Source organism: Notothenia coriiceps, unplaced genomic scaffold (assembly GCF_000735185.1).
Source record: "Notothenia coriiceps isolate Sejong01 unplaced genomic scaffold, NC01 NC01_scaffold00029155, whole genome shotgun sequence".
Taxonomy (NCBI): domain Eukaryota; kingdom Metazoa; phylum Chordata; class Actinopteri; order Perciformes; family Nototheniidae; genus Notothenia; species Notothenia coriiceps.
In genome coordinates this window covers 117,494-135,376 of record NW_011361856.1, presented here as the reverse complement: position 1 = coordinate 135,376, position 17,883 = coordinate 117,494, and the positions used below count along the sequence as shown (strand labels likewise).

At 40.7% G+C, this 17,883-nt stretch overlaps 1 protein-coding gene across 6 annotated transcripts in view; it reads right to left on the bottom strand.

Moving 5' to 3' along the window:
* Positions 1 to 3,274: 3,274 nt before the first annotated feature.
* phldb2b (pleckstrin homology-like domain, family B, member 2b) overlaps positions 3,275 to 17,883 on the bottom strand; it is a 38,053-nt gene continuing 23,444 nt past the window's right edge. For 3 of the 6 annotated variants that reach the window (XM_010786362.1, XM_010786366.1, XM_010786365.1), the window contains 16 exons: positions 15,643 to 16,014; positions 14,889 to 15,050; positions 14,640 to 14,777; positions 13,544 to 13,672; positions 12,780 to 12,935; positions 12,575 to 12,685; positions 12,377 to 12,451; positions 11,532 to 11,684; positions 10,843 to 10,986; positions 10,521 to 10,620; positions 9,122 to 9,272; positions 6,743 to 6,833; positions 6,432 to 6,578; positions 4,212 to 4,431; positions 4,045 to 4,130; positions 3,275 to 3,874 (listed from right to left, as the gene is read on the bottom strand). In XM_010786362.1, the coding sequence (XP_010784664.1) occupies positions 3,734 to 3,874; positions 4,045 to 4,130; positions 4,212 to 4,431; positions 6,432 to 6,578; positions 6,743 to 6,833; positions 9,122 to 9,272; positions 10,521 to 10,620; positions 10,843 to 10,986; positions 11,532 to 11,684; positions 12,377 to 12,451; positions 12,575 to 12,685; positions 12,780 to 12,935; positions 13,544 to 13,672; positions 14,640 to 14,777; positions 14,889 to 15,050; positions 15,643 to 16,014 (2,376 nt within the window). In that variant the 3' untranslated portion in view covers positions 3,275 to 3,733. The other 3 variants (XM_010786364.1, XM_010786363.1, XM_010786367.1) reach the window with 3 other exon arrangements.

Below are 17,883 nucleotides of genomic sequence, written 5' to 3'. Positions count from 1 at the left end.
TTGTGTTACACGAACAATGTCAGAAAGATGTGTAACATTTTAAAGTTAGAATGAGGTTTCTGAGTGAAAGTATGAATGAACAGTTAGCAGTTGAAGTCGCATGAAGATTTGTTGAAGTTGAAGAATTTCTCCATTGACTTCAATGTTAAAAATGTGATGTATTATGGGATGTATCTCTGGAATTATGAAAGTTATGAATGAGAAAAGTAATAGCCATCGATTCCCGACAGAGCTGAACGTTTTGATGTTTGAACGGAGTTTCTGCGATGTTCAATGCGGGAGGAGAAGCGCGGCAAAATAAGTCGGCGGAATAATAAACTTTTCGTGCGTAGAATAAGTTAGTTGGAAGGCTGTTAACAGCATTCCCACTAAACGAGGGAGTGCAAAAGAGAAAGCTGCAGCGAGAGCAAAAGTCTGATCATTGAGAAAGAAGAAACAAGAACTGCAAACAAAAACCTATGTTAAAACAAAGAAAGAATACTTATAGTTTACATGATTACACAAATTATTTGTTTGCAACTTATAGTTTTATTTTTGAAATTTATTTTTGCTTGACTCAGTTTTTTTTTCTTTTGAACTCATAGTTTTTGCTTTATTCTGAGAAAGTGTTGCTTTATCTTTATGATACAAAACTAATCCCATAACTGTACTGTACAAAGTGTCCAGACACATTACCAGAGGGCAGATTAAATTACCTATGCAAGCAATTTAAAATGAAATGGCTTATACCTAGATTGAGTAATGCCCGTGAATTTAAATCCTGATGTGCATAGATCACAATTAACAGAGTTTATAGTATCCTTTAACTGTTATCTGAGGGGACAATACCGACTTCTGCCACATGGCGGCGCACCTCTCCATGTTTCTAACGCTGCAATTGTTTTCCATATTGTGTTAATTGACAAACTTACATAAATACGTTTTGGTAGGAATTTTTACTTTTTACGTACTGGAGTAAAAGCTTAAAGTATCATAAGCTCCAAGTACCTTACATGTTTACTTACAGTACTTGAGTAAATGTACTTAGTTACATGCACTCCTCACACACAACTTTCGTTTGTGTTTCAATACTAGAAGGTTGATTCTTTTTTAGCACACACAAATATGTTAACCAAATATGCCTCAATTTAATGATTTGGTCCCAGACAGTTTGAAAGGCAACAACTATTTTATAATTTGTCCAAATGGACACATACATGCACTTATGCTGCCCTCTGCTGGATGGTTTGTGAAGTACGTTGTACGTGTATTTCCTTCATTTAGCACTTTAAAAGCACAAAGGTTGTGCATGTGGAAATAAAAAATAAGCTAAAGTAATACAAATCATTACTTTGGTTTTACCTTTCTGATTTATATTGCATACAGACACGTATAGACACACATATTCTAAGCTTAATTAGCTTAACCCTTTGTGCAGCATACATTTTATTAAAATCCTTTATTCATTGTATTTTATATACAAGGTTGTTGTTGTTCTCACTAAACCATGGCCATTTGTACAAATATTTACAGAACCTTAAAACCGGTCACATATAAGTTTTATATTTCAATTTTATATGAACTTGTATTTGTTTTTATTGTTTAGTAACTATTATATTTCCTTTCATTGCAGTGTAGCGTCTCTCTAATGCAAAACCATTAAACGCTTGTGATCGTCTTTGATCTACAAAGAGAAAATCTTATATATTATTATTTGTGCTTTTAGGATTGAACGATCAGGGATTGATTGATTGAGGTCTTGTAGTCGGTTCTTGACGGATGAATGCTTTTATCTATGAACAATTGGCTAACACCATGGGTATGTGTGGATGTTCACAAAAGATTGCATGTCTGTACACAACTTAAAATGTAACCCGTTGAGGTTTGTTGTTCTAAAGTAAGTGACTTAATAAATACATTTCGAGTTAGATGTTAAGAATGCAATTAAATCTCTTGTTATTCCTGTAATCAGCAGTTAAAATGTTAATCTTTATGTAATGAGTCCGTTACATCTACCCATTTTTGCTTTTTTGGAAATAATGCACTCACAGAAAGTTCTTAAACAGTAAAAGGTAAAATATACAATTTTTATTATTTATATATGGAAATACAAAATTAAGATACATGCATTTGTAATGGCATAAATACAGAAGGGTCAACATACAAAATAATTTCCAAAAAGAAAAACAAGAACATTTAAGCTCATAGAAACGTCCACTGTAACAGCTCCTTTAGTGGTTGAACAAACAAATACCATTTTGTTCTTATTGTACTTAAAGATTTAAAGCAAAGAAACATATACAATACACCACATAAACATGTACTTTGGTCAATATGTAAAAAGCAATAGCAAGAGGCAGGCACTGATCAGTATGGAGTATGATAAGACATATAAAAGCAGCTTTAGTGATCAATGTTAAAAAAAAACTTGAATCAGTGGTAATAAAAGCAATTCATGAAAGCTAGTGGACCAAAGCAGCACAACATTTTATATCAGTCAGTTTTCTTTGAGTTCCTGTACCATATTCTTTCTGTCTGACATCTTAAAAGACACTCGTGTGTTCTCACCTTTAACAGTTTTGCATATAGATACATTAAGCTCTTAAAAGTAAAGATAATATGCATGTCAATCACACAAAAGGAGTTTAATATGGATCATAACCGTCCTCACTAATCTTAACTACAACTTAGAAACAAAATGTACAAATATCTCTATTTCGTGCCTTAACAAAAGTCATTATTCCTCAGGCCTATTCAAATAAATCTTCGTGTTGGAAAATAACAAGCATGACTCAAATGGTGTTTGAATAGAGCTTCATAACTGAGCCTGTGGTGACACTATTGTAAACCCAGAACAGTAATCCATACATTGCTGAATTACTAGAGCTAAATCAACTGAACATCTCTGGGATGGTTGTACTTGGATAACTAGTCATTCAACCATGTGAGAATAGCACCATGGAGCTACAATAGGAGCTCTCAGTAAATAGGAGTTTACATTGAAGAGGCACTTTGTAACACGTGTATTTCACACATGATCATTTGATGCATGCATGCACACCGTTAAGACCTGAGAATGCCACAGAAAATAGAAATCAAGGCAATAAAAGTTAAAATGATAATATATTTGCTCAACTGCTTTTACTTACTGAATATGAATTCTTTATTTTGTACATAATATGATTAAAATACACTTGAAACAGTCAAAAATATTTGATACAACTGTGAAATTGACCACCTGTTCTACTGTGAAGTTGAAAAGGTTAAGGCTTTGTATGGCACATAGCATTTGGTATTTTTAGTTGATCATAAAGGACAATCATGATGTTGATAATGATATATTACAGATAAAGCTTCTCCACATTAAACAACCTTTGTAAAAAGTTTCTTATGACCCAAATGGAGTCAATCTGCTCGTCTCTGAAGAACATAGGTTGTAATAAGCTCATGTAAAATATATGTTATTAACATTTATGTCTTTAAACAACACGTTGAGGGCACAACGGCACATTCAGATCTACTTTACTACATGAAGTCTCTGGATTGAACCCATGGCCGTAAAATATCCAAATAATGATCTGCTTACCATTTCACATGAATTCTCCGCATATGATAGAAAACCGTGCTCATCTTGTGAACGAGGTGGACAAAACGCAACATTCTCCAGCACAGATGATACAACCATCCATCCGGAGGCTAAATGAATTGTAGTCTTTAAAGCCACAAAGAGGCGTAGAACGCTGCGTATCCTTCACTACACCATGAACTGTGTGTATCCCTCAGCGCCTGTGACGATCACATCCATCCAGATCCTCATGGCCTCAGGAGAGGGAGCTACCATGTAGTAAACTCTGTCGTGAGTCTTTACACTGAAGGTCAGGGAGGGGTTCGGGCTCTGATCCAGGAAAAAGGATAGGAAAACGAGGAAGGAAGGGAGGGAGGGAGACGGGTGATGATGAATGGTAAGTAGGAGACAGAAGGAGAAAGGTTGAGAAATCATTTAAAAATGTAATTAGAAGATGATAGATCACCATTTTCACCACAGGAGTTATTTCCATGCATTACCTTGTGAGCATTCTTCAAGTGATCATAATACACTTCTTCAATTGCTTGGAAGTAGATGACTCCTTTCAGCTTGGCTTCATGCTTGTCTGCAGAAGAAATAGCCATGACGCATAAATCATATTTATTCAAATGCTTTTGTGTCTGTGTGTGCTTCTTGCCGCCCCTACCTGAATAATAGGAGAGTGTGCGTCGGTTGCGGTCGAACACGAACCAGCGTTTCTTCCAGGTTTTGATTTTGCCTCCCATTTTGATCAGGTAGCCCCTGCAGGTCTTCTCAGAGATGGATAAGTGGAAGCATGTGTCTGGGCTGTGACCCGCCGACTCAATGTGAGCACGCAGGTCAAAATCATCTTTACGCACCGGCAGGTAGCGTGTTAGCGGCCGGGCCTGCAGAGAGAGGAGAGAGAGGGTTCATTGAAAAGAGGGCATTGCTTCAAGTAATGACAAAGATGTATTTATATAATTCAGGGGTGGCCAACCCGCGGCTCTTTGCCTAGTTTCATGCGGCTCTTCAGTTCATATCGAGTTGTATATATGTGAGTTTGGGGGAGAGACACTGACTCCTGTTGCATGGTGTACCGATACTTGAAAGGTATACCGCGATACCCTGTCGTTAAAAACGTTACGATTCCTCCGTTTCATTAGTATCGGTACTTTAAGAATGACGGGGGAAAGTACTCCGGTGAGGATGCGCCGTTTTAATAAGAGCCGTGTGTGTTCAGCGCTCTGCTTCCACTCCCTGCACTGCAGCCGTGCCTACAGTCCCTCCCCTCTCAAGCACGCTCAAGTGCCTGCCCTCTCACCTGCACGCGCTAGCTGCCAGAGCATGTGAGAAAACGAGAAGCATGGCTGCAAGTGGGAGTGCAACTGCCGCTGCGCCTCGGCTTGTTGACAAAAAAGACGCCAGAAGCGAAATTTTGATGTATTTTAGCTATATCTCTGACAGTGAGGGCAAGCCTACGGACACCACGAGGCCTGTCTGTAAGAAATGTATTCATTTGATTTAATACGAATTCTTGTCATTTATTTTATTTATTGTTCTCATTGTTTAAAAGTTTGTGTTATGGTTATGGTTCTGGTGTGAAATAAAGCACAATAATTACATTTTAGACTGTTTCCCTTTTTTTAAGAAAAGTATCGAAAAAGAATCGGAATCGTAATTCTTGACTTGGTATCGAAACCAAAATGTTGGTATCGTGAAAACACTACTCCTGACAGTTAAACCTGATATTTAGTAGGTCTGTTAAGTATTGAATGCTGACCATTCTGACGTAATTTGGCCGGTCAAAGTTGTTTGGGCTCGGATAAAATCGCTCCGTTACTTTCGTCCCGGCTCTCCCTATGTGTGTATGTGTGGTGTCAGGTGTCAGTATGAGAGGATGACAGCGGGTCTAATTTTGATGTGGCCCAAGAGCCAATCACAATAATACCTGGATGCAGAGAACCAATCACCTTTGAGGGGGGGAAAACGTATCGTTGTTTCCCCTACCATTGTCTTGGAGGGGCGCCAACAGAGAACCCAACCTAACCCCTGAAATTCAAGGTGTTTAAAAAATATATAATTTTTTTTTTAAATATAGCCTCCAGTATATATACTGTATATATATATAATATATACTATATACGTATACCTTAATAGCCTATAGTCTATATATATATAAAAAAAAAAAATTATATATATCACCACATTGCAAATAATCTATAACTACTGTCACTTTTCACATTGAACATGTGCTCTTTTATTAAATAAACTAAACACTTTCATTTTAAGTTGTGAGTTTAGTGTTTTTGACCCTAAGAAACACTGATGCATTAATCAATAACAATAACCCACAGCTCCTCTCTCTGCTCCAGAGGATTTAAAAAATATATATCCCAATGCCACAAAAATGCATCAGTGAAGTGGTTGAAATCTTGTCTCCAGAAAACAAAAAACTGAAACAAGCGGTATCAGTGACTGTGTGTTTGATGTGGCTCTTTGCAGTAGCATAGAAAAAATGTGGCTCTGAACCTCTGACTGGTTGGCCACCCCTGATATAATTCATACAAATCATGCAGATGTCTATCATATGTTAAGTAGATTCTTTCTTCTTCTGCCAACAGTTGGTGGTCCAAACAAAGGAACAAAAGATGATGGATGAAGCTTATACTGAGAATTGTAAGCAGGCGTGATTAAAAACATATGGAGAGGGAATTATATATGAAACACAGAAACAAGATGGAATGTGTTGTTAAAAAGTTAAAACAATCCCTAAAAAGGTTACAGGAACTTAGAGTAAAATGAACAAATAAAGAATAATCACACATTTCAAACCACACTTTTCTTATCATAATAAACCTTTATCTAGTGGATAAAGGATATCCCATCTCTTCATTGTCTTTCTTACCTGTGCCCTCTGCTTTTCTCTCAGTTTCACCTCACGATCTATGAGTTTCTGCCGTCTGCTCGTCTCCTCCTGCAGCCTCTTCTCCAGGTCCTCCCTTCTTTTCCTCTCCTCGTCCAGCGCCTGCATTCGCACTTCCATTTCTTGCTCCTGAGAAAACATTGAAATAGCCATTTTACTAAATGCTTTATCCATGTGTCTTTAAGTTTGTGGATTTGTCCCAAATGCACAAAGATATTTATCCCTACCATTTCCAGACGGCAAAGCTGTGAAAACAAACTGATATAATAATTGTGATTTGATCTGGTAGTGACCTTGTTTTCGATGAGGCGGTGCTTCTCTGCCTGGGCTTCTCTCAGCAGTCGCTCCATCTCCTCTAGCTTGGCCATATTTGACGTACTGGCACTGCAGCACCCAAACACACGTTACACACATTAGAGCAACAAAGTAGAGGAAAACGTTGGTTCTGCACAATTAACCACTTGGCATACAGTCATGTGAAAACAAACTCTAAATCATCTGTCATCTGGCTGAACCTAAATTACAATTAAAGTGTCATGAAGTTAATCAATTAAACCTTCTGCACAAGCAGCAAGCGTGACAAACCGCCGCCATTCTGTCTTCGCCATGTTTTTTCAGGTGTTACATTTTCGGAGAATCTCAGTTCAGTAGTGGATGTACAGATGACTGTGATGAAGTATAAGCATAATCCAAGTTTAAGAAAAAAAATATTAATTTCCGTTAAACATCTGTGCAATTATCCAAGTATACATAAAGAACCCTTCCAAAAAAGGCTGTGTTTATGCATACAGTAAGTGTGTGTGTGTGTGTGTGTGTGTGTGTGTGTGTGTGTGTGTGTGTGTGTGTGTGTTTGTATATATGTGTGTGTGTGTGTGTGTGTGTGTGTGTGTGTGTGTGTGTGTGTGTGTGTGTGTGTGTGTGTGTGTGTGTGTAAAGTTTTCTGACTCTCTGTTTTGTCCCTGTCCTCGGTTTAGGACAGCTTCACCCAGCTCCAGGTCTCTCACACTGCAGATGGTCTACACATGACATGCATTCCTGCCTGACATCACAGGCTAAAGATGTGTGTATATGGTACTCATGTGAAATAGTATTTTGTTCTCAAAAGTTCCTCTCCGCCTCCCTCTGACCAGCAAACACACATTCTCTCTCATCCTGAGCCAGAAAGGAAATGGATACCCAGTGTTGATTTGTGATGATGTAACAACATTGTTAAGATGAATGGTCCACATTAGACTCAGTCTAAACAAATCAGGAAGGGAGGGAGGGAGTGCGAGGGGGAAAGAAGTAGGGTACCCCAAATAATTGAAAAGAGTGAAAAAAAGAAAAAGTATAAAACAAATGAACACTTTCCCGCTCCCTCCTACTATTTTTTGCAAATCTATTTTCACTTTCATAAGAAATCCACATACCTTGCACTCTTTACTCTGTCCTACACATTAGGGACTTTTCACTTTTGAATGAATGCATTTTTAAATGTGAATATTTCTTAAACATGTTTGCTGTTAGTAAGCGTGTTCATTATTATTCACTTTCAGTATAAACAACGTAGGCATAGACACAAATAGACATGCATTCCTACTTAAATAACAGTGATGGGTAGAATTAATTCATTTGCCATTATTTATTTAGTCTAGTACTTGCAATTAGGCTCGTACTTGCATAAGAATGCATCCATCCAAGCCTAACGTCCATCCTTTCCTCTCTTCCTCCCCTCCCCAAGCCATTCTCTTACCTCCGTCGATGAGAATGAATCACCCTCATAGTCATTGTAGACCAACTCTGATTATTCAAGTAATTAGATCACTTGAGAAGATGTGTATTTCTCTTGATGCAACACTTCATGTATCTCCAGAAATCAGGACACATCACTGACAAGATAACAACAATTCCAGTTCTATCCTTTTTTCCAGCACAGATTCAGGTCCAACACACACGTCTTCAAGTCTGATCTAAGCCGGTACAACACAATCCAACTTGGAAGCATTTTAGGAGGCAGCCTGTTCCAGGGAAGCTTTCAGAGAGGTCAGTCTGCAAATGGTTTGGCACTGTTCAAAATCCAACTACAGAAACAAGACCGTACCATTCAGAGAAACAAGAGGAGGGGAAACAAAAGACAGATGCAACCACTGGAAGAAGGAGAGAAGGAAAGCAAGAACACATGGTTTCAGTCCAGATGGGGGGGTGAACCCCAAAGTGTACCTCCACACTCATCTGAACCTGAGGGGTTTGAATGTGAACGCACACACACACACACATTCACGTTTTCCTTCTTCTGTAACCTGACCCATAGAACACTAATCAAGAGTCCCCCTTAACTCGAGACACACACACACACACACACACACACACACACACACACACACACACACACACACACACACACACACACATCTTAGTCTCTGAGGAGGGAGCGTGAAAGGCGGGAGACTTCTGCCTTGCAGCTCCACACACTTTTTGCATTAACCCACTTTCTACTCACTTTGAAGCCCCCAACCCCAACCCCCTTCCTACAGTCAATGTTTCATATTACAAACACAAAGAGATATTTTTGCATTTTCAACTGTTTGTTCTATTTCAACTATACAACCTTTCCGTCATCCACTTATTTTTCTTTACACTTTGCTTCTCTTCCTTTTGTACCTACACAAACAACACATTCCTGCAACACCTACCTGGAGACATTATCAGGAGAGCATGCAGAGATGCTGGTTTCAATGGAGTCAGAACTATCCACACTCATCGTGTCGAAGGCCTGGTTGTCGCTGTACCCGAAGGCATCGAGGTAGACGTTGGTCTGGGAAGCTACTCGGGACCCGGACTGAGCTGGAGACACACACAGAAAGAGAACATTAACAACAGCTTCAGGAGGGACGAACTATGCCATCTTCTTCTTCATGTTGTACCTGTCTCTGTCTTCTCATCTAGGACAGAAGTCTGCCCAGATGGGGTCAATTTTGGATCACAATGCCCCGCCACTGTGAAACGCTCTTAAACGCTTAGTCAAAATATAAATCCAAACCTCATAGATGTAACTACTCTTGTTTAAATATAAGGGCTCGCAAATTAACCAACAGGCTTCAAAATGAAGAAGAGTAAGTCCTATAAAGCCAACCAAAGATGTCTGGAAAGAAAATGAGATGTCCTCAGAAGTAGAAGGAGAAATAATGACACAATTACTGTGCAGACACTTAACACGGCCTCTGACTACAGGAATAAACACACAGAAACCCCGATAGCATCTGCTCCATGCAGCAGACCCACCCATCTGATGAGCCTGATCAAGGGACCAGAGGGACTCAGGGGGCAGACACATGCACAGTGTCTGGGACACACAGCAGCACTATAACAACACAGAGCAAATAATACTCTTTTGGATATATGTCTTGTAAAAAGTGCAGCAATGGAAGAGTTATCTTATTCATTATCTGTGTAATTGGGTGGTTTGCACTTAAGTTATTACACTTTCATTCACAACAGTAATATACACATCATCAACTTGACCTCAATTGTATCTTGTCGTGAATGAACCAGTTATCGTAATGATTGGAAATAGCTGGGTGATGTTTGTGGCAGAAAGCTGACATGACGAAATCTACTTTTTAAGTCGTTTTTTTGTCTAATGGTTAAAACAATGAATATATAATTTATACTCAAACAAGCACCTCTTGTTAACTCACTCACACACATAAAGAAACGCATAGACAATATGACTTAATGGATCTGTCCTCCTCCACTCACATTCCTTCACTATCTCCACCGACAGATAAACAAATGACAAATCTACACACACACACACACACACACACACACACACACACACACACACACACACACACACACACACACACACACACACACACACACACACACACACACACACACACACACACACACACACACACGTTGGTGCTACCATATTAGGGGCCTTTTCATGTGACAGCCAAGGGAAGTGTGAGTGTGGACAGAGCAGAATAAAAAGAGAGATTTGTCAATGTACTTTCTTCATCAGTATATGGTGTGTGTGTGTGTGTGTGTGTGTGTGTGTGTGTGTGTGTGTGTGTGTGTGTGTACCTTTATGCAGATGTCGAGATTCAGCTTCCTTGTTGGATAAGGAGAGAAATCTTGGGAGAATGCTGCCACAACTTGTGCTCTGTACCAGGGGATGATGGGACTGTAAATAACACACAAGAAAAACTGTTTCCTTTCCATGTTTTGTAAATTAAATAAACATTATTGCATCTTCAGAATTCTGCCATATTTACAAAACACAATACAATTAAATGTCAAATTTAAGCATATAAGCTAAAAGTATTTTGAGAAAAACTTTGGTATTGATGAATTTGTAATCATTGGTGTTAGTGATGCATATGTCAACATCACTGTGTATGTGTACCTTGGTAGGGTAGCTGCGTCCCAGTGTGGCACAGGTGAACTGGGGGGTCATCATAGGTGTGGTTTTCTTCCTGGGTAATGTGTCACTTAGATGGGACCCCCCTCCTCTCTCAGACCTTTTCCTCTCTTCCAGCAAACGGAAATGCTGACCAAACGAGATGTATATTAATCAATCAAAGCAATAGTGTGAAATGTGGCTTCTACACATTGTGTTGCTGATTTTGAAGAGGGACGAAACGTCATCTAGATAAAAGAAGAAATGCATATGGAGCAGGAGTTTGCCTCCATTTGTTCCTTCTTTTATGTCACACTAAAAACAGACAAACACAAAGTTGCGGACACACACAGACAGACACACACGCATTACCTGCCTGTGTCGCTGGCGGTGATTTTTGACAGGAAGGGGAGGTGGGGGGGAGTCAGGGAGGGGAGAGGGGTCTCGATAGGACACCATGTTCTCCGGCCAATGCACAGAGGGTGTTTTGGGGAGGGGGCGGGGGTAAAAATGAAAGGAGGAAGAAGAGGAGAGACAGTCGGCAGGAGAAGAAGAATGACAGAGCTTTGGAGAGAAGAAAGGCACATTGTCAGAAAACTGGAAGAGTTCAAAAGAAGGTGGAAAATGAGGGAAACACACTCATTCACACACACACACACTTTGCACCATCTAGCCCCTAACACCACTACACACACCTCGTCCTCCGGTGGTTTAGGGGTGTCTTCGTCAGAGGAGGGCTTCCCCCCGGACTCAGTAGAGGCATTGGTCAGAGCGGGGGCAGGGGCGGGTTTAGGGTCCCCCCCAAGCTGTGAGTAAAGCTCATTGATTTCACTGACTGTGACATAGCCCTGGAAAAGTGTCATGTAGAGAAGAAGGGAGAGAGAAGGGGTGAGGCATAGCATGGAGTGAGTCAGCCGTTTAATTACAAACTTGAGAATTAGTTGTTAGAACGATGCGGACACATTCAGTGGTGATTTTAGCCGTTTCAGAGCAACAATTAGAACGAAAAGTATCACTTACACTGTCTTAGAACATGAATTGAGTTGGTTACATGAGACAATAGACATTGTTACAAGGTTACCTCAGTATTAATACACATGAGTATAATTTGTGCTCAGAATTAATGAAATGAGTCTCTGTCCTGGTAGTTACAACAAGAAATCGAAAAAGCAGAAAGAAGTAACCAGGAGGGAGGAACGAAGGACAGGAAGTTAGGATCAGATGGATTCAAACAAAGAGGAACAGAACAAGGACATATTAGTGAAACCATCAAAAATACCTCTGCTTTCTTGCGAGAAATAGAGGAAAGGAGGGATGAGAAGGCGCAAGGGTTGACTGGAGGAAGAGAAAGTTTGGAGTAGGTGGTGTCATGGCAACCATCGCTAAAGGACTGACACACATCAGCCAGAGAGGCTGTCTCCTAGCAGAGAGGGAAACCCCAACGATAAAGAATGATGAGAGTCCAGCCCACTTTATTTTTCTTAATTCTAAGAGTCAGACAGAGTTGATTTCCTTGATGACAGCTGTCAATCAAACCTACCTCTCTAAGAGTGAAACCTCGGCCACCAGTGAGCTCAGCATATTTCCTTTCCAGCATGGAGAGGTTTTCTTTCTCCTAATAGACAAAAAAACAATGTTAAAAACTAAAGGAACCTTTATTTGATGGTTTTTCTTTTCGCTTATACACAGAAGGAAGGATGACCACATGCATGAATTGTAAACATGGAGGTCTTCGTACTCTTTGCAGCATTGCTTCGAGGGTGCTTCTCTCCTTCAAGAAGCTCTCTTTCTCTCGCTGAGCCTGCTGGGTAATCTGCACTGCCTGCTTCTTAAGAGTTAACAGTCGCTCCTGAAGGAAAAGCAAAACAAGCTTGTTACACATTTATAGCTCACTCATAAAGCATGACTCAGGCCTGACTCATTCACAAACAGACCGCTGTTACCTTGCGAGACACACTGCTCCGCTGGAAGTCTGCGATCTCCCGGAGAAGATGTTGTGTGTGCGTCTCCTTCTCCTCGTCCTGCCTGCTCTCTTTCTCCAGCTGCTGGAACTCCAGGTCCTCGAAGCGTTTTGACTCTGCATCCAAAACCTCACAGTCCTAGACATACACAATGAACCACTCACAGGGTAAATAGGCAAGACAAATTCATCTCAACTAGACATACTGTTATGCACATACACTTTATATACATTTAAGATGCAGGTAAACAAAAAAGACTTGTATTGACACACACAGGGAACTTGCCATGCTGCATTTTGCCAATTAGACCCAATGCCGGAATATCAGCAACATTTCTCTAATAGCCAAACTCTTGAATCCAAACTCTTGAGTTACTTTATACAGGCTCAAACCCTGGTGAAATAAAGATGTGTAGACATTGAAACCTAAAAGTTAGATATTGCAAAGAGAACAGGATCCAAGATTAGATCAGAGGTAGCCTTGGGGTGGAGAGCAAGTTAGCTCAGGAGAAAAGATGTGTGTAAGTTCAAGTATGCCAGCATTACGTATCTCTACATCGGCCTTTGTTCTGGTCTATACATGTACGCATGCAGAGCCCTTTCCCATTTAATTTGAGTTTTTTGCTTTTCTATGTGTTGTACATTCTGTGTGTGTGTGTGTGTGTGTGTGTGTGTGTGTGTGTGTGTGTGTGTGTGTGTGTGTGTGTGTGTGTGTGTGTGTGCACATGCGTGTGTGTGTGTACTGACCCGGGCCAGCTGCTCCTGCAGGGGCTCCTTGGTGGCCTCAGGGCAGCTGTCCAGCTGGGAGCGCTGCTCACACACAATCTGAGCCAACCTCTCTACTCTGCCCCTTTCTGCCTGTAGCACCTCGCACGCCTGGCATACACACATGTTCACGACACATAGACGCGCAGACGTACATGTGCACATTTGATGATGTGTACAGACGAACAAGGAAACACACACACACACACACACAAACACACACACACACACACACAGGACAGAGAGAGGATGGCAGCGTTAGTGGGATATGGGGAGCCACAGTTAGTTACTACGGCGATCAGGTCAGCGAGGTTAGCCAGGAGGGAGGAGGGGAGGTAAAGCTGCAGGAATGAACTAAAGGGATTGAGATCTGGGGAGTAGTAATGAAGGTAGTATGAAAGTTTCATGAGTTCTGTCACCTGATGATTTTTCTGTTTGTTTAAATGGAAATGATTGGATGAGAAGCAATGGCTCAGTGGATTAATGCTCCTCTCTACGAATAACACACGTCCAAAATCTGTACAAGCACTCAACTTCACCTGGCTATTCAACCATCAGGGCAACACTAACGAACATCTTTCCCTACGTCTAACTCTGCATCATTAACAGTATTTAAGGGCCGTGGGGTCCAGGACGATTTCACGATTAAGCTAGGAATCCCAGAGTGTAAAATATCCAGATACCAAGGCAGCATGTGCACACAAACACACACACAACAAATTCAATCCGTTTAGCCACTTATTCCCCACCCTGTCAATGACACCATATGTTGGTATAAATGGCGACCGACTATCACACACACTCAACCACACCCAGAGTGTGTGTGAGATAGGATCAAATGGTGCCCGCTATACCCTGGGCAGTATTAACAGATATATATTTGGACCAGAGACAGCATGGGAAGGATTAACACCTACCAGTTGGTCACATGACCCCGAAATGTGTCAGAGAGAGTCTCAGAGTAGTGTATGTATGTTCAATATGAAATGTAGTATATTTCTCCCTTCTCCGCCATTATCGATCACGGAAGGTATCAATTTCACTCTCTGCTTTACAATGAACCGAGCCTGTTATGTACCTTTTCTTTTTCCTGCTGGGACTTGGATTCCAGGTCAGTCATCTTGTTGTGAAGCGCTTCCAGAGCATCTCTTTCCTGCTGGAGAGCGGCTACCTCCGACTCCTGCTCAGCCTCGACCAGAGCTCGCTCCAGCTCCACCTTTCATAAATACACAGCTGTACGTGAGTCATTTGTAGCGATCCTGGGTTACTTACAATAAATGATGTGTGAAAGAAATGCTTTTTTGCGCCGTCCTTCCTCGCTCTTTACCTCTTGGGCAGATTCTTCTATTTGGTTGTCCAGCTCCTTGATCTTTTGCTCCAGCTCCTCCATGTTGTTGAGTACTTGGATCCTCTCTTCTTCTACACGCCTCACTTCCTCCTCTGAAGCCCTTATTGCCTGTCCGCGGCGACGAGCTGCATCATCAAAAGCCTGGGAACAAACATTAAAACATTAAAACATAATCAATATATGGGTTGCATGGTAGTTAGTTGTCACCATAAACATGACCATTTCTATCTGTGGTGAAATTGGTTGAACTTCTGTAGTTCTGGTCTTGTGCAGCCACAAAACCTCAAGTCACACACACCAACACACAAACCACAGCTGTCCATTCTAATGTCTAACACTTGGCCTGCTCTAATCTAATAAATGAGCTGTAAATATATCCCATCTGTGTGCTTTAAGAATGTGTATGTTGATACTTTCCAAGTATTAAGGAGTGATCCTTGTCTCCTGAGAAAGAACAGGGAGCAAAAACACCTCACACATCAATCCTGATGAATCTTTGAAGAAGCTGACCAAAGTCAAAAGGTGCTCCTTTAGCGGTTTCATTTAATGGATGTGTTTGAAACTGAATTTACATTTCACATGTATTCGACCCATTAAAAGAGACAGGATAATATATTTTCGTCAGAGTAGAACATTCATTCATTTATTCTAATTAAATTACATTTTTAACCTTAAAAGATGACTTTGATAAGAATATGTGATACAAGTGGGAGCCAATTTGAATCTCTTGTACCTCATTGTTCCTCTGTGCACGTGGAGAAGGTGAGGCGGCGAAGCTCCGCAGGCTGACAGCAGGTGATTCGGCCCTGGCGTCTCGCTGACCACTGCTGCGCCTCCGTCGTACCGGCAGATCATCGTCATAGAAGCCATTCTCTGATCCATGGGACGCCATGTGTCCGTTCCCCGTTCCGTTAACAGCTGAAGAATCAGAAAAGACCGATGGTGTGTCGTCATCGTCCTCGTCGTTCAGTTGAAGCTTCTCGAGCTCCTGGTTGATCTTCTGGAGATCTGTCACGGCTGAAGTGGGAGCGGGTCCGCCTTCGTCTCTCTCAGACCGGCCCAGCTCCGAGCACAGAGACAGGATGGTCTCCAGACGCTGTCGCTCCTGAGATGTCAGAGAACGCATGTGCGTGAGTTATCAGGATCAGCTTTAATGCCAGAGTAAGAGGATAAACAAACAAGGAATTTCACTCTCTGTAGCAGTTACAAATAGTTACAATACATTTCAAAATAAATAATCTAGTTTTGAAGTTAGAATGATGTGATAATGTTAATTCAAGAAAGTCCCAACCAAACAAGTCATAACAATTTGTTATTAAAAAAAAAAATGTTTAAACTCTAATGCTGTTTTGGATGTGTAGCCGATGTGTATTCTATAAATGTATCATAATTATGCCCTACTTCACACACACACACACACACACACACACTATATTAAACGCTATTAAAAAGAGACAACAAGCAATTTAAGATTATACGTAAATGCAAACTTACATTTGTCATATTTTAAATATTCAAAACCAGTAGAAATAAACATTGCATTTTTTATATTTCTTCATATACATGCATATTTTTTTTCAATTTGGTTAAAAAAAAAAATGCACAGATTGAATGTTCTGTTTTGTTCCATACTATATAGAAGTGCCAACAGCTCTGCGGGTATGATTTCTTTCCATCATAAAATAAAGTTTCCAATGATCAGGTTACCTGGGGGAGCATCGCAGAAGTCACTCCCTCTAGTTTAAATGTCCTTGTTTAGTCCCGGATACATTCAGTACAATCCTTTTTTGTTTGTGATTTACATAATTTAGTTAAGTTCATCATTTGTAGAGGCTAGAAAGAATATTATCCTTTAACTGGGAATCAAGAGCTTCCCTTTCTACGGTTCTGCCTGCCTTAACTATAGCTATATGAGGAGTTACGGAGGCTGCAGAGGGTCAAAATACCCCTGGTAGGTTCAGCAGTAGCTTCTCTGGAGGAGGGAAGTATGTAAGCCACACAGCTAGCCTGTGTATGTAATATTAGAAATGGAGGTTAGGAAAAAGAATGTGGGACAGAGGTGTGTGAATGTGTTTGAGTGTGAGTGAGAGAGAGAGAAAGAGTGAGCTAATGAGAAGGTAGACAGCTGTCAACTATGATAGGAAGTGTGCACGAGAACAGGCCATGACTTCAAACACAGGAATGTGTCTGTGTGTACTGGAAACAGGACACTTTGTGCTGCAGGAAGGAATCTGAACCAGGTGAAGTGATGATAATGAAAGATGAGAGATTCAAGAGATAAGCAGTTCTGAAGAGAGACATCCTAGATCAGGGGTCGGCAACCTGCGGCCCTTTGAGCCCTCTGCTCTGGCTCCCTTGAGCTTAGACAAAAATAAGAAGGAAATAAAATAAAAGTATTTGTAGGACTATTAAAATGTTCTTGCACGGTTGAAAATGTTTCGTATCTTGTATTTTGAGGTGATACTGTGACACATAAATAAAAAACAAACCGGTTTTAATTAGGTCAACTAAAATATGCGTCACATCCTGCTACGGTCCCGCGCGAGCGCCTTTTTCCTGCAGGCGAATAACCTGACCCCCGGCTCGATGAGCGAACTATGGATAAATCAAAGAAAAGAAAAGTATCGGAGGAACACAGGATTTAATTCTGCGTGGACAGAGTTATATGTTTCACAGCAAGCGATGCTGGTTCACCGGTATGTTTGATATGTAGAGAGAAGTTGTCAAAGCTGCAGCCTTTACGTATCGAGGAACAACACGGGAGAGGAAGACAGCTGAGGACCTTCAGTCATAATTCAATGGGGTATGTCATTTATTTCAGAAAACACTTTTTGTTATATTCCATGGAATGCTCTTAACATCCCGATAGCAATGAATATATTAAATGCTTTGACAATAAATACACAAACAAATTAATCTCTGGAAGCCGTAGCGCTGTAAAAAGCACGACCAATCATCTGAGCCGGCTAAAGTA